General features: G+C 37.5%; 1 protein-coding gene across 3 annotated transcripts in view; it reads right to left on the bottom strand.

Annotated features, from left to right (window-relative positions):
* Window positions 1–1023: 1023 nt before the first annotated feature.
* LOC145663173 (ATP-binding cassette sub-family A member 17-like) overlaps window positions 1024–24886 on the bottom strand; it is a 379444-nt gene continuing 355581 nt past the window's right edge. For 2 of the 3 annotated variants that reach the window (XM_081729505.1, XM_081729507.1), the window contains 2 exons: window positions 12903–13119; window positions 1024–1686 (listed from right to left, as the gene is read on the bottom strand). In XM_081729505.1, coding sequence (XP_081585631.1) covers window positions 1525–1686; window positions 12903–13119 — 379 coding nt within the window. In that variant the 3' untranslated portion in view covers window positions 1024–1524. The remainder of the gene's footprint in view (window positions 1687–12902; window positions 13120–24886) is intronic. The other variant, XM_081729508.1, reaches the window with a different exon arrangement.

Raw genomic sequence — 24886 nt, 5'->3', positions numbered from 1 at the left:
GAAATTACCTAATTAGTCTTAGTTATATTCTCAACTAATTCTGTCCGGTAAATTGCTTCTGGTTCAGGTATTGTTTAGGGTGGACTTTACTTCTAGCAACTTGGTACAACTATGGCTACATACAAGAAAGGAAAGTCGGATGAAGAAAGTAAGAAGAAAGCTGTGGATAGTGTGTTTGCAGGAAACTGTGGTGTTCGGAGAGCTGCTGGACAATTTGAATTGAAAATACTAATATAATCAAGGTGACCAGAACTTTTACTTTGAAAAATGGGACGCATACGAATCGGCGACGGTCGGGGACGGAGGGTGACTTCCACATTGCATTTTTGGGACTCAGCAGTGTTTTCAATTTACAAAATACACAAGTAAGAATGATAACACAGCGTTTCTAACTTAAAATACTACCCAACAATACTTTTAACTACTTCAACACTCAGAATTCCCACTTGAACCACAGAACACTCAATTCTTATTTGAATATTCAGAAGTTCTAGGCACGGCTGAACCTTCCCAATGAGTGTTGGTACGGAAGAGTGTAGAATTATCATTGACCATTTATATTTTGAATAATAATTACAGGACACCTGGACCATGTTTGCTTAAAAACGGGACATTCAGGCATCCCGTTTGAGAATCAGAAAAAAAACGGGACAACGGTTGAAAATAAGGGACTGTCCCGGCTAAAACGGGACGTCTGGTCACCTTGAATATAATTCGTCCTGTCAGCTAACATTGTAAGAACTGGATAATGTAATACGTATTAACATACCAAATAAGTTGTATTTAACAACTACAACATAACATTTGCTTACATATTCATATCCACTCCTCGGTTTGATATTTATAGTAATCTGTCCGGTATTTGGAACAGCTATTTGACCAACGCCATTTTGAAAATTTTAGAAAATCGAAAAATTTCATGTTCAAATCTTATAATAAAACTGTTTCTTTATACTATATTATTATGAATGTTGTGCTTATTGTCAGTGTGTTTTCTTGTATCGATTTGCTGATTGGTTTTTAAGCAAATAGGAAAAATACTTAGGTGTACGGTACTGGGGCCAGCTCCCCTATATTTTCATACTTATAAGCGTCGATATTTTGTGAATAACCAAACTGTTTCAACGGATAAGTCCGTCTTTATCGACAATGGAGAAGAAAACCTTGCTTTCTGTATTATAATATAACAATGGAGAAGAAACACTACGATTATTCATAACTTATCATTACTTCTAAGATAAGCCTTTAATTATAATTCAATTACGTGTTCAGTGCTCTATTTAAACAACATTTATTAGCACTTAATTACATTCCAGCAAGCACATATTTTCGTATAATTATTTCTACGGAAAAATCCGTATTTTGATTAGCTTCTCTCTACATAAGTAACATAACGTAACAGTTGCAAGAAAACAAAATTCTTAATCTTGAAACTGTGAATCAATCTTCACAATGTAAGAAAAATTATTCGTAACTTTTCTTTAAATAAATTAACACAGGTTAAAAAAAAAAAAAAAAATTGAATTAAATAAACGGACGAGCAAAGGAGAGAAATATCTCTTCCAAAGTTGTCTTATGGATCCGATATTCTTCAACTTCAGGATTCCAGCTCAAAATTCTCTCCAACTTTTCAAACATTTTGGGCCAGGGAATAGCTGTATCTGGAACAGTAACTATGACTTCTCTCTGAAAAATTGAAAAAAAAAAAAAAAAAAAAAAAGAATCAAGCATAAGAAACACAGGAAAATAATATAAATAGGGATAAAGAATGTTACAAGATAAGCTGAATATAAAATGAAGGTCATTTTCACAAAACAAAATAAAAGTTAGGAGAGAAGCTACAGGAGGGACCAAGATAAACCAAACCCAACTAAAGTGATGAACATATAAACTCCAAGGCAATATTATACACCGTGTTTGACAAGAAAATTTTGATAAATTATAGTATGTATGCTTCCGAGCAAAAATGTTCATATGAACTTGGGTCTTATACAAAATGGTTTGAGAGCTGTAGCTTGTGAACCACTTTCGACTTTACGTTTTCTCACTGTTCCACCCTGCAGTTGTATTAAAACATGAGGCATAGTACATTTTAAATGTGATACAGTAGTCTTTTAAACAGTGGGCAACATTTGGGAGCGGTCTCTTTGGAAGAGAGGTTACTGAGGAAAAGATACTGAAGAAATTTGGGAATCAGTGTAGGCATCCATTTCCTTCAAATAATTTTAACTTCCCCAAATTTCCCTTCCAAGGACACTACTGCCACATGTTATCTTGTTGAAAAGACCATACCGTTACCTTTCAAATGCATTATGTCTCACCTGTGGAGAATAAGTACAGGGTGAGCAATAAGCAACGCAAGATTAAAAATGGTTTGTATGAAAATATAATTGTTAATTTTACAACCTGTAGCTTTCAAACCATTGAAGATAAGAGCCATGCTTATATGAACGTTTTTTTTTTTTTTATTGCAATTTCCCAGAGTTTTGTCCTCTCCCACTGAAACACTTTGCATAAGTAGATCAAGGATAAAAAGCATAGTTACATACGCTACTTTTCTGTACACGTACTGCTCGAAATGTTGACAGCCATATTCCAGGCGCAGATTGGCCCAAAGGTTCGGTTTAGTGCAATTTTTTGTAGCTCGCCTTATTGGATATTGATGATGGCGTATGTTCTGTTGCAATGCTTCCATAGATTTTGGATTGTTGGTGTACATTTTGCCCCACATATAAATATCGAAACTAGGTACACCAGGGAATCTTGGAGGCCTAGATCTTTCGAGACAGTTCTCTCGGCTATGACTTCTACGTGGATAGTCCTAGGTCAGAATCCGACCCATTCTTATTGTTTTTTTCTTTTAGCTGTACCAGGAGTAGTTAATCGATCGAGACGTGTGTTTCTGAATGAATAAGCACACGTCTTGTAGTGTTAGTGTTTTAGCAGGAGTTTGTTAGTAATTTGGATTTAAAAACTTTTTGTAACACTTTCATGCCTTCGATCTGCATTACTTTCTGTCATTCGTTGGAGCCATACTTGGCCACTCCAAACGCTATGTAGGAGTATTATTGCTTGGTAATAAGTATGGTGTTTTATGGGAAGCAAACTTCCTCTACGGCTATGAGTGATAAACCTGGTAATGTAGTTGGTAGTTCCAAAAGGTTATATGAGACAGATTTGTACAAAAAACGCGAATGATATTCGGACCATTCCTGTTCTCTCTGTTCCTCATCTTGGTTTATTCAACACGACTTCCTTCCTTTTTAGCTCCAATTATTCCTCCGTAACACAGTCAGTATCCTTTCTCCTCCTCAACGATTATTTCCACTTCGAAAACACATTGTTTTTCTATAATTCTGGTCAGGATGCTGGAACCGCTAATCATCTCGTTTTTTCTTGTCCTCTCTACCAGCAACACCGCCTTCATCTTCTCTCAATACTCCATAAGTATCTTGGTTCTGGCCTTTTAAATGTAGATTCTCTGATTTTTTCCCTTACCTCCGGCTATTCCCTTACCTCTAAAGCTTAATACCTATGTTTACAACAGTCTACTTTATTTCGCATCTTATAACCCTATTTAAAGGTTAATCTCATTCATTCATCTTTGTCTTTTGAAGTTACTGATTATAATTGTCGTGAGAGCAATCTGGACTGAGGCAAGAAGATACCGAGAAAGATATTTTAACCCTGTGGGCAGAACAAGAGCTTCGATCCACGATACGAAACCACGTGCCTAGCAACGATAGCTATACATATGTGATTGGTAATGTATTTGTTTTGTATATAAATTGAGTTTCAGAATATCAATCTAGTTGACAATTACAATTAAAAGCTATCCTGCTAGAAAATTAATAAAACAACATGAAAGAGGCAATTCATGTACTTGCTGTATTAAATTACTCATTCAGTACTAACGTTTCTTTGGACAGGGGAGAGTTGTATAAAACAGTGACGGCGGTTCAAAGGGGAACATGGTGTTTCTACATGATTGGCGCTGCTTACAGCGGCAAGGCTATGCATTATTGTTCAAGACAACGATTACACCCTTTTGGGCAGGAATAAAGACATCACTGTACAGTTAGTGTGGATGTGTATTGCTTTGAAGTTTTTGGCGAAATATTTTTCGATGTGTCGCCTTTCTACTATTTGACTTACTCCCTGATTACATGTAGAAATAAATTTGGATACACTAATGTATTCATTAGATTTGAGCTATTGTTTACACGTTTCACTTATTGGGTTATATAACCTATGAGCATAGGGAAGCCATGTTTTCCATGTATGTCACATTCTGCCAAAACGGGGACATAGAAGGTAGTACAAATTGGGGACGTCCCCATTTTAGAGACATGTAACATCATTACAATTTACTTGTTGTTCGCGTATTACAGTCCGCTTGAGGCTGCGTATTACAGTCAAGCACATACTAACACTAGAAAAAAGTCTTTTTGGCCTGACACTAACCGATTTACGTTCTCTTGCGTTCGAGTTAACTGAAGCGAACCGTATTTCCCACTCGTTTAACAGGGACAAGAAGATTGCTGGAAAACACTGGCTTACGGTTTTCTCTGAGGCACCCTAGCCTTTCTTCGCGTGATCCTGAGAAGACATCTATGGTAAGGGCAAAGGGAGGGATTTAATCGCGAGACTGTTAAAAGGTTTTTGATCTATTGGAGTCTTTTCATGAACAATATCATTTCAATCCGAATGATATTTATAATGTTAACGAGACAGGCATCATGATGGTACCCAATTAGCCGTCTAAAGTGCTTGCGCTCTTTGTGGATAAAAAAAAAAAAAAAACAAGTAGGTGCTTTGACATCATCTGAAAAAGAAGCTTTAGTGAGTACAAAAATATGCACAGTATAAACGCGACTGGTAATTTTGTGCCTGCCATGTTTGTTTTCCCCAGGAAAAGGGAAAATCACATGTTGATGGATGATGCACCTCTTGGTTTATTTGTTGTGCATCACGAGAGTGGTTGGATAAATAAGGAAAAATTTTGGTTTGGTTTAATAAATATTTAGAGTTCGCAAATCCTGCTTCTGAGAAACCTGTGCTACTTCTATTAGACGGTCATAATTAACATGTCAAGAGCTTATAACTGTTCAAATCTAGCAAAGAAAAGGAATGCAATTAGTTCTGCTTTCCACTACACATCCACAGATTACAACCTCTGGATGTTAGTTTCATGGCACCTCTAGGTAACTACTATTCTGGAGAAGTAAGGAAATGGTTGATAAATCATCATGGCCGGAAAGTAACCATGTATCAAGTCGGAAAAACTTTTCAATGTAGCTTTTGTAGATCAGCTTCAGTGCAAACGGCAGTAAATTTGTAATGTAACATAACAATTTAATGTAATGATATTTTTGATGGGAGGGTCCCAGAAATTTTTACACCGACTGTACTTTCTGTTTAGCAAAAATTTCTTTCGGTCCATATAAGTTATTTAATTGTTCGTTATTTATTCCAAATTAACATGGAAGACGGTAAAAAATTCTTTAGGAATCATATTTTGGGGATTCATATCTTTATTTATATATTAACTAATTATAAATCTCATATATGCATATTTTAAATGGACGATTACAAATCTCACGGTGTCACTGCTATTCGGAAATATAGGCCCACCATTGGATGGAAGTTTTAGAATAATTAACCAATCTAAATTTTGGCACAATATTTTAGACTCTCCTCACCCCTCTTTTGGTACCAATGTTCCTCTAAAGATCCGGTTCAATCCAGATTATACCATTTTTTATTCGTTTTAAATACTCCACCGCCAAAAAAGTTTTACTTTGATTGGTGCAGTTACCCACGCTACATATCAAGGCGCGATCGTCTTCATTCTACATCACCCACCAGAAAAGTAAAGATGCGTATTTAATCAGCTAGCAGATTGGGAGGATTTTTAGCAGAAAAGCAGAGTAAACCAGGTAAATTGTATCTCAAGGTCGAAACTACACTAACCCGGAAGTACAGCAGCTAAAATTTAGTGAAAACAGACTAAAATTCGGTGAAATGTAGCTGTCAACACAGGACGCCATGCTGGATGTAAACAATTAGTGTGGACAGGTTCGGCATTTAAGTGCATTTAATTTGATGTGATAAACTCTTCATTTGCTTTGACTCAGTAACTTCAATACAGTGATTATCCTTTTCACCCCTCCCAATATCATATAAATACAAGACCTGTCCGTGTAGTAACTTGTTGATATAGATAGCAAGTGATTTTTTTTTTACTAATCCACATGGCGGTATTTTAAGTTTAGCAGTCTCTGTAACATTTTGAATGATCGCTTAAGTCAACTTTAAGGGCTCCTGTTTTAATCCCGAATTGGGATAGCTTCCAGTAGGGATGGGCTAAATATTTAATTCTCTAGGTTTCCTTCCCTTTTAGGGAGGGGAACCACTCAATTAAGAGCTTTGGTATGTCCCCTTGGGACACGTTTTGACCAGTAGCGTACAGAATATCATGAGTTAATCAGGACCAATTGGTTCAGTTTTCACTGTCCATTTCCTTCCCATAAATTAACTAGAGCCGATTTAAACAAAATGGTAAACTCTGATGAATTTTATTCGTGTTATATAGATAACAAAATTAATGGTAGTGATGATTAGTATGTATTAGCATAATATGTCTTGTAGTTTAAGTAGTATGTGTGTATTCGTAATGTAGTAAACATTTTCTTGTAGTAGTAATTGTAGTAGTGAGTGATTGGGAGCGTGAGATAATTAAATATGGACAGTGTGGTATTTACTATTCGATTTTCGTATTCCGTCATTAAATGAACTCATTATAATCCATATCTGAAAGTGAGCGTAATATAGTACAATAATTCTGTGTACAAGGTCACATTTCGTGGTTTACAGTTCGATCAAATAGTTACTAGCGCCCTTGTGTCTGAATTCAGTACTATCTGTCGTGCATATTTTGCCATTGAACCCAGTTAGTGATTTAGGTTCCACAAAATTGACCTTTATTTTCGAATTAAAACTGAGTAAACATAATTTCCGGCCCATAAGAACAGATAGTTGGATAATGTGATTTGACACTCTAATATTCTGAAAACTGCGACATTCTGTGTAGTCCAGTAATGAAAATATTTAAGTAAATAAACTATGCATAGATTCTTAACAGAAGTCAGCCAATGTGATGCTATTTCCGTTCTGAAATTACGATATTGAATTCTAATTTTTTTTCTTGTGGTTGCAGAATAATTGTCATTGTTGCTGTCAGAATTTCATCACATTCAGCAATATTATCGCGCATATTTTATTTTTTGTGAGTATATCTATATAGAGATTTGTTTTAAAACAGCTGCGAAGTAAGATATAGGATGGTTTGTGTGGCAAAGAAGTCTTGGGTTCGAGTAATGTTTCTTGCGTGTTGGTCGGGACGCGATTTATAGATTTTCAAAGTATATGATGAAATGAATGTACAGTCCGGGCATAGATAGAAGAAACAGGGTGCCTAAAAAGAATACTGCGTTAACAGAAATTAACAAATATATGAATGAAATGATAATATAAGTGAAATATAAATGTAGTGTAGTAAAAGAGAATAGATGATAGGACACCCGTATAGTATATACATGGGCCCAGTGTATTTTAGCCATATGTTGATATATAGATGAAACGTAAATGCGTGGTGAGAATCGTTCTGACCCCCACGCCGAGACATCACTCGACAAGGTAGGCGAGTTATATGTCAGAATATATTATTACTTCGTAGTTGAGTATGCTATAACAGTAGTATCTATTTATAACAATCTCGTCTGACAGCAGGGTAGGGATAGCATCATATAATGGCTAACTAAATGCAATTGCTCATCGATCATGATACCAAATAGTTGGTGTTTTGGGCTGTTGTGAATTATGTTTTCAGTCGGTTATGAAAGAGAAGATCCTATGACTCTGAGATTTTTTCCCTCACATTAAGCTACCATACAGTGTTCGTAGAGTGAATAGGAAAGACGGGGCAAATCAAATTAATATCTAGGTCCATCGCGTACCCGGACGTCGACCCTAGTCCCCTTAAGTATCTTCGTTTCTTTCCTTAGTTTAATTAGATGATGGAAATTAACGACGTCCCAGACTTTGGCATGTCTGCGCAGGGTAGCCATCGGTGATGTTTGGTCACTGAAATCACCGATCCAAAATTCAGTTTATTTTAATTCTTTTTATTTTGGCAAATTACTAGTTAGGGATATCTTAGCTATTATTTTATTCTAATTTCATTACTATTCTGGATTCTCTTGGTTTCTAAGAGGTCGGATGTTTTTTTTTCTTTTTGAAATTCCAAATTAAGACTCTACTCCAACCTTCCGTGGATTCCGGGATCTGCAATGGCGTTGACCGGATACTGTGAGTGGTGGGATTTCCCTAAAGCCTTTGTCTTTCCGAAAATCCCATCGAGGGCACAGACTTGTTTCGTCTTTGCAGACATCTTTTTTCGGCTATTTATTTGGTAAGCCGAACCCCTTTTGGCATAAAAGTGAATATTTGGTTATAGTATGTTGTATACGCAAATTCGACCACTTATCTTTCGTAGTTGTAGTGTTCTGTCTCCTCTCTTTTACCTATACTTTATACTCCTTCTCTAAAGGTTTTGTTTTAATTTTCAACCTTCCCCCCCGATTTTGAAAATATAATATATCAATGAATTAATGTATAATTTTTTTAACCGAAATGACCAGCTGAGACGTCTCGGGACACGATTCGTTTGATGAAATAGTTAGGGACTGGGTTTACATTATATTTGACCCATCGCCGAAGTGAGTAACGATTCGGTACACCATAATTTCCACTTTCATTCCTTCACCATTGTCCGTCTGGGATTCTCTTCTGATCCAGTGGTCACTTTCCATTTATTTGATTTCCGTGAATATTGTTGTAATCCTGGGCCCAAAGTTAAGATAAAAATTGTTTGGTTTATACATGTTCATGTATTTAGGAATGTTCTGTGTTACGTGCCTGCCTCACAATTTTTTTTCTTTCTTTGATCTACTCTCCAATTGAATATGTAAGAATTTAAAATTAATAGACGCGCGGTATAAAGGAAAATAATATTTTATGATGATATGTCGGAAGTTTTGTTTCTTGGTGTAATGTTGCAACCTTCTTCTTGGACAAATTATTGTTGGGGTTATGTAATTAAATGTGTGCGCATGTATTAAATACTTTTTTTAAATGTCTTGACATGAGATAGAGACTCATAAAGATTTTCATTATATATAAAAGTTTTTTTTTGCTTTCCTCTTTGTTCAATTTTTTTAAATATAAATATGAATGTCTTCTTCGTTTATGTTGTGAAGTATAAATTTGATTTAGCATGCCTAAAACGTGGTATATGTAATTATATTAACATTTTTTTCTTTCCTTCGTCAATGCGATTAAATATATGAAGCTAAATTCCAAGAAATGCCATTCGATTGTTTAGACTTATGAAGGTATAACTTTACATTATATTTGACCCATCGCCGAAGTGAGTAACGATTCGGTACACCATAATTTCCACTTTCATTCCTTCACCATTGTCCGTCTGGGATTCCGTTGACACATAACTAAGGAATTGTTCTTTCAATAACTTTTTTTATTCTTTATTCTTTTCCTCCATTAATGTAATAAATATTATGTAAAATAGCTAGATGGTTTTCTTTAACGATATATACACTGTCCTGTGTGAATGAGTGTGTGATTGGGTGATAAGTCTAGCTTTAAGTTGTAGTATTGATACAAATTTTCTTTACTGTACTAATATTGGTAACGTACGTTTAATAGATTAAGATATGTGGTAGTTCACGACCAAGGTCATGGAGGACCAATACCGACTGATTTAAATCTGCTCTGGGAGAGAAGCTAACATAGCAGGATGAGCCTGAATACGACGTTTTCTTTCAGATACATCGAAATTTATATCGACGCATAAAATATGAATATTACATTGATAACTTTGATTTTTTTTCTTGGCTAATTTATATGTGTGGTCGATTTCAAAGTCTGAACTTTCAAGAATAGATATTAGTTGAGTACTTCGGAAACAGTGGATGAATTATTAAAAATTAAACTTTTTCACCGATCGGGGCTAGATTGGGATAACCCCAATAGTCGTGGTTATCTGGGTCTAGGTCTGAGCTGTATGTATGAACATGTGTTTATATCTGAATACCTTAGTACTAAATCCTTACCCCATAGCACTTGAAGACAAACTCAGTTCAATAACCATCCATTTCCCTTATTCCTTTCCTCTTCTTTCCTACCTCTTTCTCCTACTTTCCTTGCTTATTTTTTCTTTTTTTCTTTTTCTTGTCCTATTTTTAACAAACTGAAAACGAGACCGTGGCTGGGAGTGGTCGGTATTAACACGGTCAATAAATTGTTTGGATAGTTTTTTTTTTCTCTTCGGAAGTCCGATATGAAAATTAATCAGAAAATGAGCAATATACGGAAGGAATAGTAATAAGGTGATTTAGTCATGGTTTAACCTAGTGATAAACCTTTTATGATTTTTTTTCTTTCCTTCCGCTAGCGACACCACCTCCCATCCACGCTAAAGTTTATTTTATTGTATTTATTTATTTTTTTCGTTTTCAAATTGCTTTAAGAAAACTGGAATATATCCTTTAAACAGAGATGCATTTACTGATCACTTATTCACTCTATCTGAGAAGACCGAAAGACCATGCGGATCGACAAGAACTGTTGAGCTTTCTCAACTTTCTACTTTTGTGCCCATTTGTGTCCTGCCACCAGCTGCAGAACTATTTCAACACTACACGTATGCGGCTGCCACTTCTCCGACCTGGGATTAATCGGGATCCGATGGAAAGCTTTTCAAGTTTTCACATTTCATCAAAATTGCTCATACCTTCACCTAAAGAGCTGAACAGAGTTAAGAAACATAAAAATAATAAAAGAAGGGGGTAAGGCGGTAGTTCTCACTTCCTCACCATACAAAGCTGAATTAGAAAATGAAATGAAATCTTTAAATTTTACGTCCCACGGTTATGCCGGTTAGGCTAAAGGAGACGGTGATGATGAGAGATGAGTAAAATGGTGGAATGAAGAAAGTGGGAGGAAAGGGGAGAACCCCGAGAAAACCCACGAGCACGGTGTTTGTCTACCACAAAGTCCACACGGCGCGAGCTGGGATCGAACCAGGGACCCCAAGCACCGGAGGTGAACGCTATACCACTGAGCCACCGCGCCCCCATTAAAGCTGAATTAGAAGCAAAAGAAAAACGAAAGGAAGAAAATAAGAAAAGTCTACAGAAAGTTTGCTAAATAAGGCTAATCCTAGGATCTGCTAGTAAAGAACGGAAAGTGAGCAAGCGTATTGGAATGAAAAGTGAGATCTTGTCTTAGAGATCCGAAATCAAAGAAAATTAAACTCAAGACGGAAACAATACTATTTTCATAGTCGGAAGAGGAAGAGAATTCTGATGTGGCTTTTTTTTTTTTTTTTTTTTTTTTTGCAACGGACTCTATTCAAAAGCAAAAGAAGGATGGATTAGGTGTTGTGGCTGCAATGGGTGGGCACACGATGCCTGTTCTAACGTGGACGAAAAGGATGATATATCTGTTTGTGACTTTTGTAGCACGTAAAGTTTAAATTGTTGCTTACTAGACAAAAGTATTTTATTTCTAATTAGTTTTATTTAGTACAAAAATCTGATTTTTATTTCTTTTTTGATTAATTATAAAGAAGATACGTGTATAAGATACGTGTAAACTAGATACGTGTATAAGATATAAACAAGTTGTAAACAAAATGTAAAAAGTTTTAAGCAAGATATTTGTAAGTTTTGAAAGTATTTGGTAAGTTTTTAAAGGCAACCCCATTTTACCAGACTAGTAATATAAAACGGGGACTTTCACCCTTTTTCAGTTTCCCTTATTTTTTGTTAAAATAAACGTTCTTATGATACAAAAAGGCCTGTTTCATGGTAGACAACATTCCACTGAATGTTTTGATTTACATCTAGCAATTTTATCATTGATAGTTTTGGTTTTATGTACTAAATATATATAAGGGTCCCCATTTTGTACAACTATCCCCTACTGTATTTCAACTCATGATGGACATACTTGAGACTGTGTGGAGTTTTTCTTCGTAAAGGCAAAAAGGTTTTGCAATTAACTTTAACACATTCAACCATTGGATCTCATGAACCAGAGATGGGCACTTTAACACTAAGCCACCACGGCCTACACATGGATTATTAAGTACTCAAAGTCAAACATGAATCTAAGTCATTACCACGCATATAAGAGCAAGGAAGCGTGTGTAACCTTTGTGTGTATGTATATGAAAGGAGACACAATTACTGAATTATAAAACGACGGCATAAGTGGCACCTTTCCCATATTCATTGCTATTAATTGCTAATTATGTTATTTAATTTAATTCAGAGCTAATATTAATAGGCCTAATAATAATAAACTAAAAGTGAACAGCTCTTTATGGCCAAGGGCTACTACATGCAATTGAGGTGACGTGTGGACAGCACATCGGCTCCCGTTCGTTCTAGACTGGGCTTCTCTGCTTCACTCTTTCAACTTGCTCATCAATTTTCCTCACAACGCTGGGTGGACTTGGTAATCTCAACTCTTCTAGTGAATACAAATGGTTGGCCATCTTCCATCGATCCAGACCTGTCACTGATTGACTTTGCTGGTCTCGTGACAAGTGGTATTCCAGGGCTACTAGGATGCTAGCAATAATAATAATAATAATAATAATAATAATAATAATAATAATAATAATAATAATAATACAGAAGAGTAAAGCAGAGTGTTGAAGATGCTTGCAAAATCAAACTTCTGTTACTGATTATGAAGTCTCACCTATCATCGAAAATGGCTAATTACAGAAGCAGAAACATATCATTATCTACCTCATAGTAATCCTTCATTTCACAGCTTGGAAATTCGCCATCCATCAATTCAATAAGTTCCAATACTTTTTCATCAGCAGCAGAGTAAGACATTTTGAAAGCAACCGTGTAACCGACTCCAAACTTTTCTTTGATATGTACCATAGTTCCAATACAATCAAACTTCCCACTGCATACTACAGCCACTCGGTCACACATGATCTCCAACTCAGCAATTCTGGAAAAGTATCAATAATTTAATTGTATGCGTGTAATTAGCTCTTATGTCAGGCATTCTAATAATATAGGCATATATAACTAGAGTAGGGATGTGAAACTCGCGTACCGAGGGCCATATGAGGCCCTTCACTCATTTTTTTGTGGCCCACAGTTCACTTGTTGAGTCTTTGAGCAAGATTAATGCAGTTTTGCTATCTCATGGGCAGAGTTCGAAACTTCTGGGCAGACTTCCACACTCTTCCCGAAAATTCCACACTAAACTGTATATAAGGAGATTTACAGGCAGCAGTTCATTGTAATAAATACAGTCAGTATGGTTCAATTATTCATTTCATAGCCTAACATGTTTCCTAACAATTTCCATTTATGCATTGTGTCTCATGTTAAATACGAGGCGTGTCCGGAATGTAAAAGACGTTTCGAAATAAAAAAAAAAGCAACAGAATCAACAAACCAAATTGTATTATATATATATTTGAAAGGTACACTCATAAGGTATTTTCCCACATAATCGCCATGCAAATTAAGGCACTTATCCTACGTTTTTAAATACCGTTGCGGTAGAAATCTACCGTTTGCGGTTTCATCCACCGGCATGCAGTTCGGCGTCAGTATCAAAGCGTTGTGTAGCGTGCCATGTCTTCATCGCTGGGAAGAGGAGGTAGTCGCTCGGCGCCTTATGTGGGCTGTATGGTGGGTGACCGAACACTTCCCATTACCGAAAACCATCCAAGAGCTCTCGCTTGGCAGTGTATGAACGTGCATTATCGTGAAAAAACAACACCTTCGCGCTAAATTTTTCCCGGCGTACACTTCAGACAGTTGACGATAGATTTCAATTGGCTTGTGGTGTTTTTGCCTACAAAAATTTAATCATAGAATGCACCTCACAACGGGCGGGATTTTCTATCGCAGCACACATTCTAACACGTCACAAAAAGCACAGTAAGAGCATCACAGTCCTCACGCTACCACAGCTGGATGCGTACTGAGTGTGGCAACGTTCTGACACCGAGATAGGCACTCTTGCCCCGCCCACTGCCGCGATAGGCCAAAAGGTTTGGTACTTTGTGTACAATCCTCGTAAAAATATCATCGAAGAACCTCGGAAACTCAAGAAATGTGAGAACTCCATTGTGTGTGAAAGTTGAAGTCCTACTCTTAGTGTAAGTGCACCACCAGTGTACGTAGGTTGTATAACGTGAAGCATCACTATCAGCAACATATAAATTAAAGCAATCAGTGTGAGGAACTAATGAGGAAAGATGAGTTGAAAGAATTAAAGAGAGGACTAAAATAGTATCATGTTGTTCTTACTAAATTAGATGAAGAGAACAAAGCAGAGGATCATACAAACTGTGCATTGTCGGAAATGATAACCAAGCATTCAAAATCTTTCACAGTTAGTGATTTTATAAGGGATTATTTAGTCAATGTCGCTGAAACACTTATGGATGTTTAAATGCATTTCAAAGCATTTCACAGTATTGCAACAGGCCCGCTGATAGAGCCACTGGATTGGCGTCTAATTTAAGTTATAAATAAAACTAAAGTAGTCAAACTCTGTTCCATATACCATTGCATGTGAAGTACAGACGTGAGAAACGTAACTCAATTAACCGTATTTATTCGAGTGTGAGATGCACAATTCCATGTTTTTGAGAAACTATTAAACACTATATCGTTACATGACAGTGTGACTGGAGATAATATATTCAGAGCTCTTTGCAAACTATGATTTTTCCCTTTGTGTAATCACACATAGAGCTTCTTCAATGGTTAAAAAGATAATGACTTCATTACACATCTGGCAATTGAGTCCAATTTGAATTTAAAAACAAAAGGAAAGACAATTTTTAAGAACTCGAGTGGAGGTTACTGCTCTGGGAGAAACCATTAAAATAAAGGTATACGAGGGCTGTCTAAAAAGTATCCGACCTTTGGCCAGAAAAATAGTTGCGAATACCTGACAGATTTGGGACCCTAATCCCCTTCAAAGTAGGCCCCTTGTGCTTCCACACACTTAGCCCACCGATCCTTCCACTGCTGGAAACACCGCTGGAAGTCTTCTTTTGGAATGTTGTTCAGCTCCGTCGTCGTGTTCCGCATTATGTCTTCTCTACTCTCAAAACGGGATCCCTTCAGAGGCGTCTTCAATTTTGGAAACAACCAGAAGTCACAAGGAGCCAGGTCCGGAGAGTAGGGAGGTTGGCGAACGGTTGTAATTCCATGTTTGGCTAAGAACGTGTGGATCAATTGGGATGAATGTGCTGGGGCGTTGTCATGATGGACGTGCCAGTTCTTCGCTGTCCACATGTCTGGTCTTTTGCGCCGGACTGCGTCACGGAGTCGCCTGAGAACATCTTGATAGTACTCCTTTGTCACTGTTTGTCCTTCCGGTGCGTACTCGTGATGCACAATTCCACGGGCATCGAAGAAAACAGTCAGCAACACCTTGATTTTGCTTCGCACCTGCCGCGCTTTCTTCGGCCTTGGAGAATCGGGATGCTTCCATTGAGACGATTGTTGTTTTGTTTCTGGGTCGTACCCGTACACCCATGACTCATCTCCAGTTATCACGGAATTCAGATACCCAGGATCAGTGTTGGTGGTGTCCAGAAGGTCCTGTGCAACGTCAAAACGGGTGTCTTTTTGTTCCTGAGACAACAACTTGGGTACAAATTTAGCAGCCACTCGTTTCATGTTCAAATCGTCACGCAAAATTGCATGTGCAGAATCTTTACTCACTCCAACATCTTCTGTAATCTCCCGCACTGTCAAACGGCGATCTGCCATCACCAAATTTCGCACCCGCTCAACAACAGCTGCATTCCGAGCAGTTTGGGGAATGCCGCTACGCTGCTCACTCTCGAATGATGTGCGGCCATCTTTGAATCGGTTGAACCATTGTTTAATTTGTGTTACACCCATCGCATCTTCTCCAAACACCTGCTGAATCTTACGAATTGTTTGGCTTTGAGAATCACCCAGCCTTTGACAGAATTTGATGCAGTATCTTTGCTCAATTCGTTCAGTCATCTTGCGAGAAACGCTAAATCCGACGAACACTACCAACAGCACCTCACTTCGCGACCACCAGCTCACGACTGGCACACGCAAACGCGGTGAAAAAATTCAAGCATGCGCATTAAGGTTCCTCCTTCCACCGTACACGGTGGCGCCACCTGAGAATCACTACTTTGCGTGGAAAAAATTAAGGTCGGATACTTTTTAGACAGGCCTCGTAAGACACTTCCTAAATAAGATATACGATTTCGTTTTCCAAGTAAGACGATCTTTTCCAGTTTATGCATATGTTCTCTTGAATATTGTCGAATTCTGCGTCGTGTACGAGTGACAAGAGTGCCAACGTGGGATCAGAAACCGAATCCTGACAATTGGAATGGAGCAGAAGGATGAGCACAAACTGCGGGAAGTGATTCGTGAGATCAAAACTAGTTAAATGTGGCTATGAACAACTCCGAAATTGTACATTAGTTAGTTGCGCAGAAAGAGCTATCTTAGATAGCAGGATCAGTCTGGTAGTTGACGGTACTGTGTTCTGGCCGAGACGATATGTGCTTCGGACGCAGCTATTGCACATAAGAATGATACTGAGCAAATATGAAGAATAAGCACGGAGCTAATGACTTTAAGGAAAGAACGAACACAAAAGTGATGTGCGATATCAAGTAAGACGCGCGTTACGAATCACCGTTACGAATTGTGCGCTGTAGAATAACGATGATTAGCAATGTACACATCACTTAGAATACGAACAACCTGATAGTCAACATACGTACGTACAGCACAGTATACATTCTACTTTGACTGGAGTCAGAGTAGATGTTCCAAATGTCCCCTGTAGCTGTCAGTGCACGCATGCACAAGTAGCATCAATGACTTACGTACCCTGTTGCATATTTTGGGTTGAATCTACAGTGTTACAGGCAGCATGGATACATTGCTCCAGAGAATGTATATCAGGCACAGGATCAGCGTAAACGGCACTGTTAAGATATGCCCACAAGTAAAAATCAAGGGGATTCAGGTCTTGTAACCGGGCGGGCCATGCACGGGACCATACCGACCGATCCATCTCCGGAGAAGGTATTGTTCAGATAGGCACAAGTGAAAGCAAAGAAGTGGGAGTAGGCCCCATCGTGCATCAGTCACATGTTTCGAAATGCCAGTGGTACATCATCGAGCAAATGGGGCAGTATATCTGGCAGGAATTGTAGATACGTGTTGCCTGTTAGTATTTGTGGCAGAATAAAGGGTCCGATTAACTGGCCACCTAGAATCTCAGCCCAGACATTTATTTGAATCTGCTGTTGATTGTGGAACTCGACCATTCCATGTGGATTGTACTGAACGCAGATGCGAGTATTATGGAAGTTGATTATGATATCTCGCCCGAAGGCAGCCTTATCAGTGAAGAGGATCAATGACAGAAATCCCAATATGGGTTGTAACTTGTTGGAGCAACTTGCAACAGACCGCCTTCTGTGGGGAAAAACCGGCAGCCTGGAGACTATGCACACGGTGCAGGTTATATGGATAACAGATATTCTAGTGTAGAACTCGCAAGGCAATACTTTGACCAATTGCACGCACACTGTCTGGAGCTCAAACGGGGTTTTCCGCATAATCTTGTAGCACGTGAGCGTCCATCTCAATTGTCCAAACCGTACGTGTCCGTCCTACGTCCGCATACATAGGTGCCAAGGTCCCCGTCTTACATAGACGACGATATACTGCAGCGAATGTTGGTTGATTAGGTTGCTGTCGTCGTGAATATGTTGTCTGGTACAGTCTGCCATTCCCTCGAGCATTTCCATTCAATTTGTCATATATATATAGCATATCAATACACTGCCAAATATGTCTGCTGATATGTGAAGATATCAAAAAACTCTCCAAGTTATTGCACAGTAGGTGTATTCTTATTACTTATGCACACAGACAATCGCATTTAATTATAGTTCGTAATATATGATCTTTTAATTGCGTTACACTAAACAACCTGTTATATTCTTTGAGTTCTTGTTTCTTTAAAGGTTGATAATAGTAGCACATTCGTCCTAGAATCCACGCCATCTCAATTATTCTGAAGAAGAATGGCAAACACAAATAAGACAGGGAGACAGGCGACAATCGAAACAAGAAAAGACTCTTCTGGTCTGAAAAATCAAAAAATCTGTGTTATACACTACACTACAGTAACTAACTAACTCTATGGGCTACGAAACCCAGAGGTTCAATGCCACGTTCACAAAAGCTCTCCATTGACTTCTGTCCTTAGAAAACTGTATCCAATTTCTACTTTGTACTCCTTTCTTTCTGCGAGATCCATCTTAATATTACCCTCCCACCTGCACCTAGTTCTTCGTAATGGACGATTTCCGATTGGATTTCTACTTATTTCTTTTCTACTTATAGTGATTTCTACTTCTGTTCAGTTAGGCTCTGAACCATACGGTCCTGCTGAGCGCATCTCCCTTTCTCCACGAACATTAGTTTTTGACGGTGTGGTAAGCAAATTGTCAAATAAATCTTTAGATCTATTCAAGGTGTTAGCTGTGTCAGTGAGAATTGTTCCGTCGGGTTTCTAGCGTAGGGATAATAGTCTTTCTTAAATCTATTAATGCATTTATACATGTACCGGTTGTTTTTGTTTTAACTATTATCTTCAAGTTCATTAATTTAATTTTCAAAGAATCGCATTTCTTTGTTCTAAAAGCTTTGGAAGCTTAATGTCTGATGTTAATGAAATTTTGTTTAGTTATATCATTCGGATTTTGTTGGCAATGTAGTTTTACCTGTTTTCTTTTCTTTTCTTTGTTAGTTTAGTGTATTTTTTGGCTGAACCATAGTTTATTTCCAGCTTGTCCCAGCTTTTCTTTTGCTAGCGTTTTAGTGCTATCCCTAATTTCAGCCCATGTATCCTCAGCATTTGTGAATTCCGAACTTTGTAAAACCGAAAATCTATTCGATACTTCAATCTGTTATGCTTCTTTCTCCTGGCTCTCTTCAAATTTCTTTAGATTTAACCTCTATGTTTTCAGATGTTGAATATTTATTTTATCCAACAATAATCTCACTGTTATTGTCGGTGTTATCAGATAGTGATCAGTGTCACAGTCATCTCCTTAAAAGAATCGAACATTAGTTATGCTAGACTGTATCCTTCTCTCTTTTAAAACGTGATCAATTTCGTAACGTGTTTTTCAACCTGGTGAGTTCCAGGTGTATTTGTGAACGTCGCGATGTGACGTACTCATCACGTTAATGTCTTTGGATGTTGGAAATTTCACGAGTCTAACGCCGTTGTCATTGCGTTCCTTATACAGAGTTTCATTCTCTATAATCGGTTTGAAAATATCCTTTCGTTCTACCTTCGCACTGAAATCCCATTATAGAATTTTCATGTGGTATCGTGGAAGTTACTTAGATACTCGTTCTACTTCCTCGTAAAAACTGTATTTTATATCTTATCATTGTTTTCTGTTGGGGCATGCACATTTAGAGCAATAATATGACACCACCGGACTTTCATAATAATAATAATAATAATAATAATAATAGAAAATATATCATTAATAAATTTAACCCGGTTAATTGCCGATATCATTCGTTTGTTACCGAAAAGTCTGTTCGTGTTTGGTAATTTCTATTTCCTTCTCCGTGAAACGACGTAAAATTACCAGACTTCACTGCTCCCTTTCCTTCCCGTCTAACTTCCCGAACTCCTACTAAGTTCATCCTATATTTCTCTATCTCATTTGTTATGGATTTTAACTCACCTGCCGTATAAAGATTCCTTATATTCCATGTTTCAAATAGCAAGGCCATTTTACTTTGCTGAGGTCGTGCCAAGTTATCAGTTCTGGTCCGAGGTTTCTGTGAACGTTTTTGAACAAGTGTCTTTTTCACAGGGTGAAGTTGTTACCCTCACGCCAAACTGTCAAGCTGGAGAACAACCCCTTACCGTCTGATCGTTTTTGGTTATTCGTAGCTAACCTCTGTAACTAGAGACTTTCTCCTCGATAGGCAATCTGAGGACGCGCTCTGTAGTGACAGGAACCCATATTACATGGTAATAGACTACATATAAAACATAAGGAACTTCATAAGGAATCAAAAGAAAATTTCCATAAAATCTTCAAGTGAAAGAACTGCGACAAGACAGTGGTACAGTAGAATTGCACCCACTCAACATCAATTTGCTGAGTTAAGTTGATTTGGAGTTTAACGTCCCTTTCAGCAGCGATTCAGATCCTTACAGAGTGCGACACGTACAAACGCTGAAGCAGTTAGCGGATGCGCCTTTGACCCGGGTTCGATTCCCGGAAGGAGCTAATGTATTTCGCATTCCATGTTAATCTGTAAGTCTCGCCTCATAGAGCCTCACTGCCGAAAGAGACGTTAAACTCAAAATTAACTCAGCTTACAAACACTGTTACCATTGCTCTTGCTACCAAATTTTACCACGATCGCTAAATAAGTCTGTTGAATCACGCGGGGCAGAAAATTGTAAACCAATGGTGGATAATTCACCATATTTGAATCGTTTTGCTGCACGACAATTTGTGGCAAATATCCTGTTCAACCCAGAGTAGTGCCTATTTTGCCCCAAAACAAGGAAAATGGGGTCAGGGAAAAGGAGAAAGGCTAGGTCCCGAGAATCACTGGTGACATGTGTCACTAGAAATGCTGAACATGTCATTAAAGAAGCAATTACTCAAAAGGAAAATGAATCACTAGTGTTACAGATTCGAGCTGTGGGTCTCACATCAGCCATAACTAGATACAAACCTAGTGAAAATGATACACTCAAAAAAATACTTACAGGCCACATGAGAAAACTTTTAAAACATATTTGTACGTATGTACAGTGACACATAATTGAGAGTTCAATGTATAAAAGTTCATGAGATTCTCTGGGAGAAATAGCTTATGTATGTTCTAGAAGAAGATCCAGATAGTGTTCATAAGGAATATAAAATATCTAAACGGAAGCAGTTGCTGAAGAATTTCTAAGATTAGTCTTTATTGTTTGGAGTGTTTTGCCCTCCATATATCACTAACATCATAATTAATTGTATATGTAATGTATTTGCTTATTACATATTGCATGCGAGATAGAAAACATTGATCATACATAAATTAGAAACTGCAACCGGAAGTAGGTTCAAATCTTGCAAACAGTACGAGATATTGAAAAAATAATCGAAAAACTCACCTCTTTATGGTATACCTTGCCGATTTTTATCAAGATATCTTTCATTTGTGTCTGTAAAGGGATATTTTCAAATGTGAGGAATGACAAGGAGATTCGTTCTCACATGTGGCTGATGCGCTGTATAGAGAGCGCAGATTCAGCTAGTAATTTAGTAAAATTGTATAGTATCTTGCCCGAAAAGTCGGATTAGACGTAGCTTTTGAACCTCTTCCCGCACAAATTGTATGTAAATCCTAACTATGTATATAACTACAATCTGACATAATTTGAAGGGGTACTTCTGGTTGACATGGAAAGTTGAAATTTGGCATGATTGTAGCTTTCCGGGACTTACCTACAGAAAAATTGCCAAAAGTGAATATTTTTAATTTTTAAGGGGTCTAAAGGTAGATGAAGACATCCCCATGGTGTTTTCTTGGGATAAAAAACCTTATTTTTTAGATAGTTGATATATTATAGGAAAAGATATTTAAAATCCGGTAGAATTCTGGATTTAAGAGGTGCGAGATCTAGGCCGATCAAAGGCGAGGATGTGGGGGCGAAGGCCCCAACTAGTCAAAGGCTACTATCCCTTTTAAGATCTTTGGTTTTTGGGGTATTTTTTAAACTTTCAGTCAAGCAGCTACTGCATCGTCACTATTTATCCTAGAATCATGGTTCATACCTCATTCTCTTCAGAATAGAGCAGGCTTCCAAATGCTATCACTTACATGCCCATACCGTATACCAGGAGAGGGAAAAATTGAGGGGAAAAGGGAAATTACGGGTATTTTTGTCACATTTTTGACCCCTCTGGAACAGCCATGTTTAAACGTAGAGATCTGAAAACAATCTGATAAATACTACTCTGTAGACTAAATGCGTGTACCACATTTCGAGCTTCTAGCTTGAATGGTAAGGACGGTAAAAATTATCAATATTTCCCACAACGCCTCAGATTACCGCAAAAGACCCTGATCTCTGGTAAAAATTCCCTGAGACATTCCTAATTACCCTAGGATCATGGTTTACCATAATTCTCTTTACAATAGAACTGCCTCCCAAACAGTACCATTCACATGTCTCCATCATGTATCTCAGGCGGGAAAATCGCGAAGAAAGGGATTTTTAGTTAAAATATCCCTTTTTCCAACTTTTTTGCTCCTCTGGACCCCTTGTTTTAACACAGATCTGAAAAAATCTGAAAAAATACTACTTGGTACACTGAATATTTGTGCAAAATTTTAATCTTCTAGGTGCAAAAGTAAGCCCGCCAAAAATACCCACAATACCCCATTTTCCCGTATAAAAAAGAATCTTGAGTAAAAATTCCCTGAGACATCCCTAGTTACCCTAGGATCAAGGTTTGCACATCATTCTCTTCAGAGGCGCCGCGGTGGCTCAGTGGTAGAGCGTTCACCTCTGGTGCATGGGGTCCCGGATTCAAACCCTGCTCCCCCCAAGTGAACTTTGTGGTGAACAAACACCATATGCGTGGGTTTTCTCGGAGTTCCCCCTTTTCCTTTCACCATTTCATTCATTTCTCATCTTCACCGTCTCCTTGAGGCTACTCGGCATAAATATGGGACGTAAAACTCAAAAATTTCATTTCATTCTCTTCAGAATAGAACTGCCTTTCAGACGGCACCATTCACATGTCTCCTTCATATATCTGGGGCGTAAAAATAGTGAAAAAAGGGATTTTTGGTTAAAAAATATCCTTTTTTAAAAACCTTTTTGCCCCTCTCGACCCCCTCTTGTGCTAATGCAGAAATTTGAAAAACATCTGATAAATACTATACGGTGGACTGACTGTTTGTGCAAAATTTCAATCTTCTAGGTGCAAAAGTAAGCCCGCCAAAAAATAATCAAAATAGGATAAAGAAACAAAATATATTTTATAGTTATGACGTCATTACCTCCTATGCCTCAATGCAGGAAGGCGTGAAATCATACCTAGCGTGTACTATAATTCCTCTAGACACACACACACACACACACACACACACACACATACACACACATCTATCTATCTATCTATCTATCTATCTATATATATATATATATATATATATATATATATATATATATATATATATATATATATATATATATATATATATATATATATATATAAAGGACGAAAGGAGTTATAACGCATAGTACCATAAAACATCGGTATGGCGCAAATTGTACACTCCGCATAAAAAAATTGCGACATCTAACGCCGTGCAGCTAGGCCACCCATATCCCATAATCGTGTCTGGTAAAGAGACCCCCTCTCTCTTCTCCTTTTTTCTCTCCCATACTAAAATTAATTAACAACATAAACGCAATTCTAATTTCAAACTACACATGTGTTAGCATCGATAAAATGAAATAACAAAACTGAGACGAAACAAGATTCATAAGTTGATGTAGGGAGAAACTGAAACACACGCAATGAAAAATTGAAACCAATGGATGTCTATTTCACACAGGTTCAGAAAGGAGCCAGAAAGAGAGAGAAGGCGAGAGAAGAAGGAAAAGAAAAGGGAGAACAGATAAAAATGTGGAATTTTAAACTTACTAAGAAAACAACCTAACATTATAAAGTTCCGTTGCCAGAAATCCAACAGTACTATAGAAATAACGTTTGTTTTTATATTTATTTCAGGACTATTCGAATATATAGAGGATGCTTGAAACATTCATTAAGTCACTTTTATAATTTATTGCATACTCAATTTCCAGTAGAACTGTAGATCTCACAGACACATCTAAAATAATGCCAACAGTTTAACATATGCTTTGTTTTCGCGTGGTTCGGTTGTAAATTCGGTAGTGTTCATTGGACGTACTGATGCAAACCACATTCTAATAAACCCAGTAGGTAGCGTAGATCATATCTTCCATTCCAGACAACTAACGCAAAGTGAACAAAAAAAATCAAAAAGAAAAAGGAAGAAAGAAAGAAAAAATTGAATGAGTGTTATTTTACTGGTGCATTAATATCCTATATTAAAAGTCTAAACCGTATTATTATGAAAAGTTACAAATGTTCAAATAGAAAATTGGATGTTCCTTATAGATGTAGCAAACCTTGCATTTCTCAAATTTCAACGTGAATTAATCATATTGAATTATAAGATGGAAACAAATTTGTATCGAACTAGTATAAATAAAATTTTGTTTTCAAATAACCAAAGAAGTTGCCATTTTCTAGTCTTTTCCGAAGATTTATCTGTACCGAACATCCAGCATCACTTTCATCTCTTGCGGATATAACGTTAATTTGCACAGATAGAATGAACACGCTAGAGCTCAAACGGATCATAGTGTCAGTCGGATGATGTTGGTTAGCTTATGGACCACCACTTGGTCGAGGATTCAAAGCCATAGTGACCTGATAATTCGACTGAGACTCGGCAACCCAGATGATAAAAAAGATATTTTGCTTATTCCTTTGGGTTTAAACAGTATTTCTTTCAGAGATGACCAGGCTGGATATGTTTACCCCAGAGCACAAAAACTCGACGCTGAAGTTGGCAGTCAATTACAT

The sequence above is a fragment of the Thermobia domestica genome, chromosome 10 (genome assembly GCF_964235325.1).
Source record: "Thermobia domestica chromosome 10, izTheDome1.hap1.1, whole genome shotgun sequence".
Classification (NCBI taxonomy): Eukaryota; Metazoa; Arthropoda; class Insecta; order Zygentoma; family Lepismatidae; genus Thermobia; species Thermobia domestica.
Note: the sequence above shows the minus strand (reverse complement) of the source record. Positions and strands in the feature narration are given on the sequence as shown.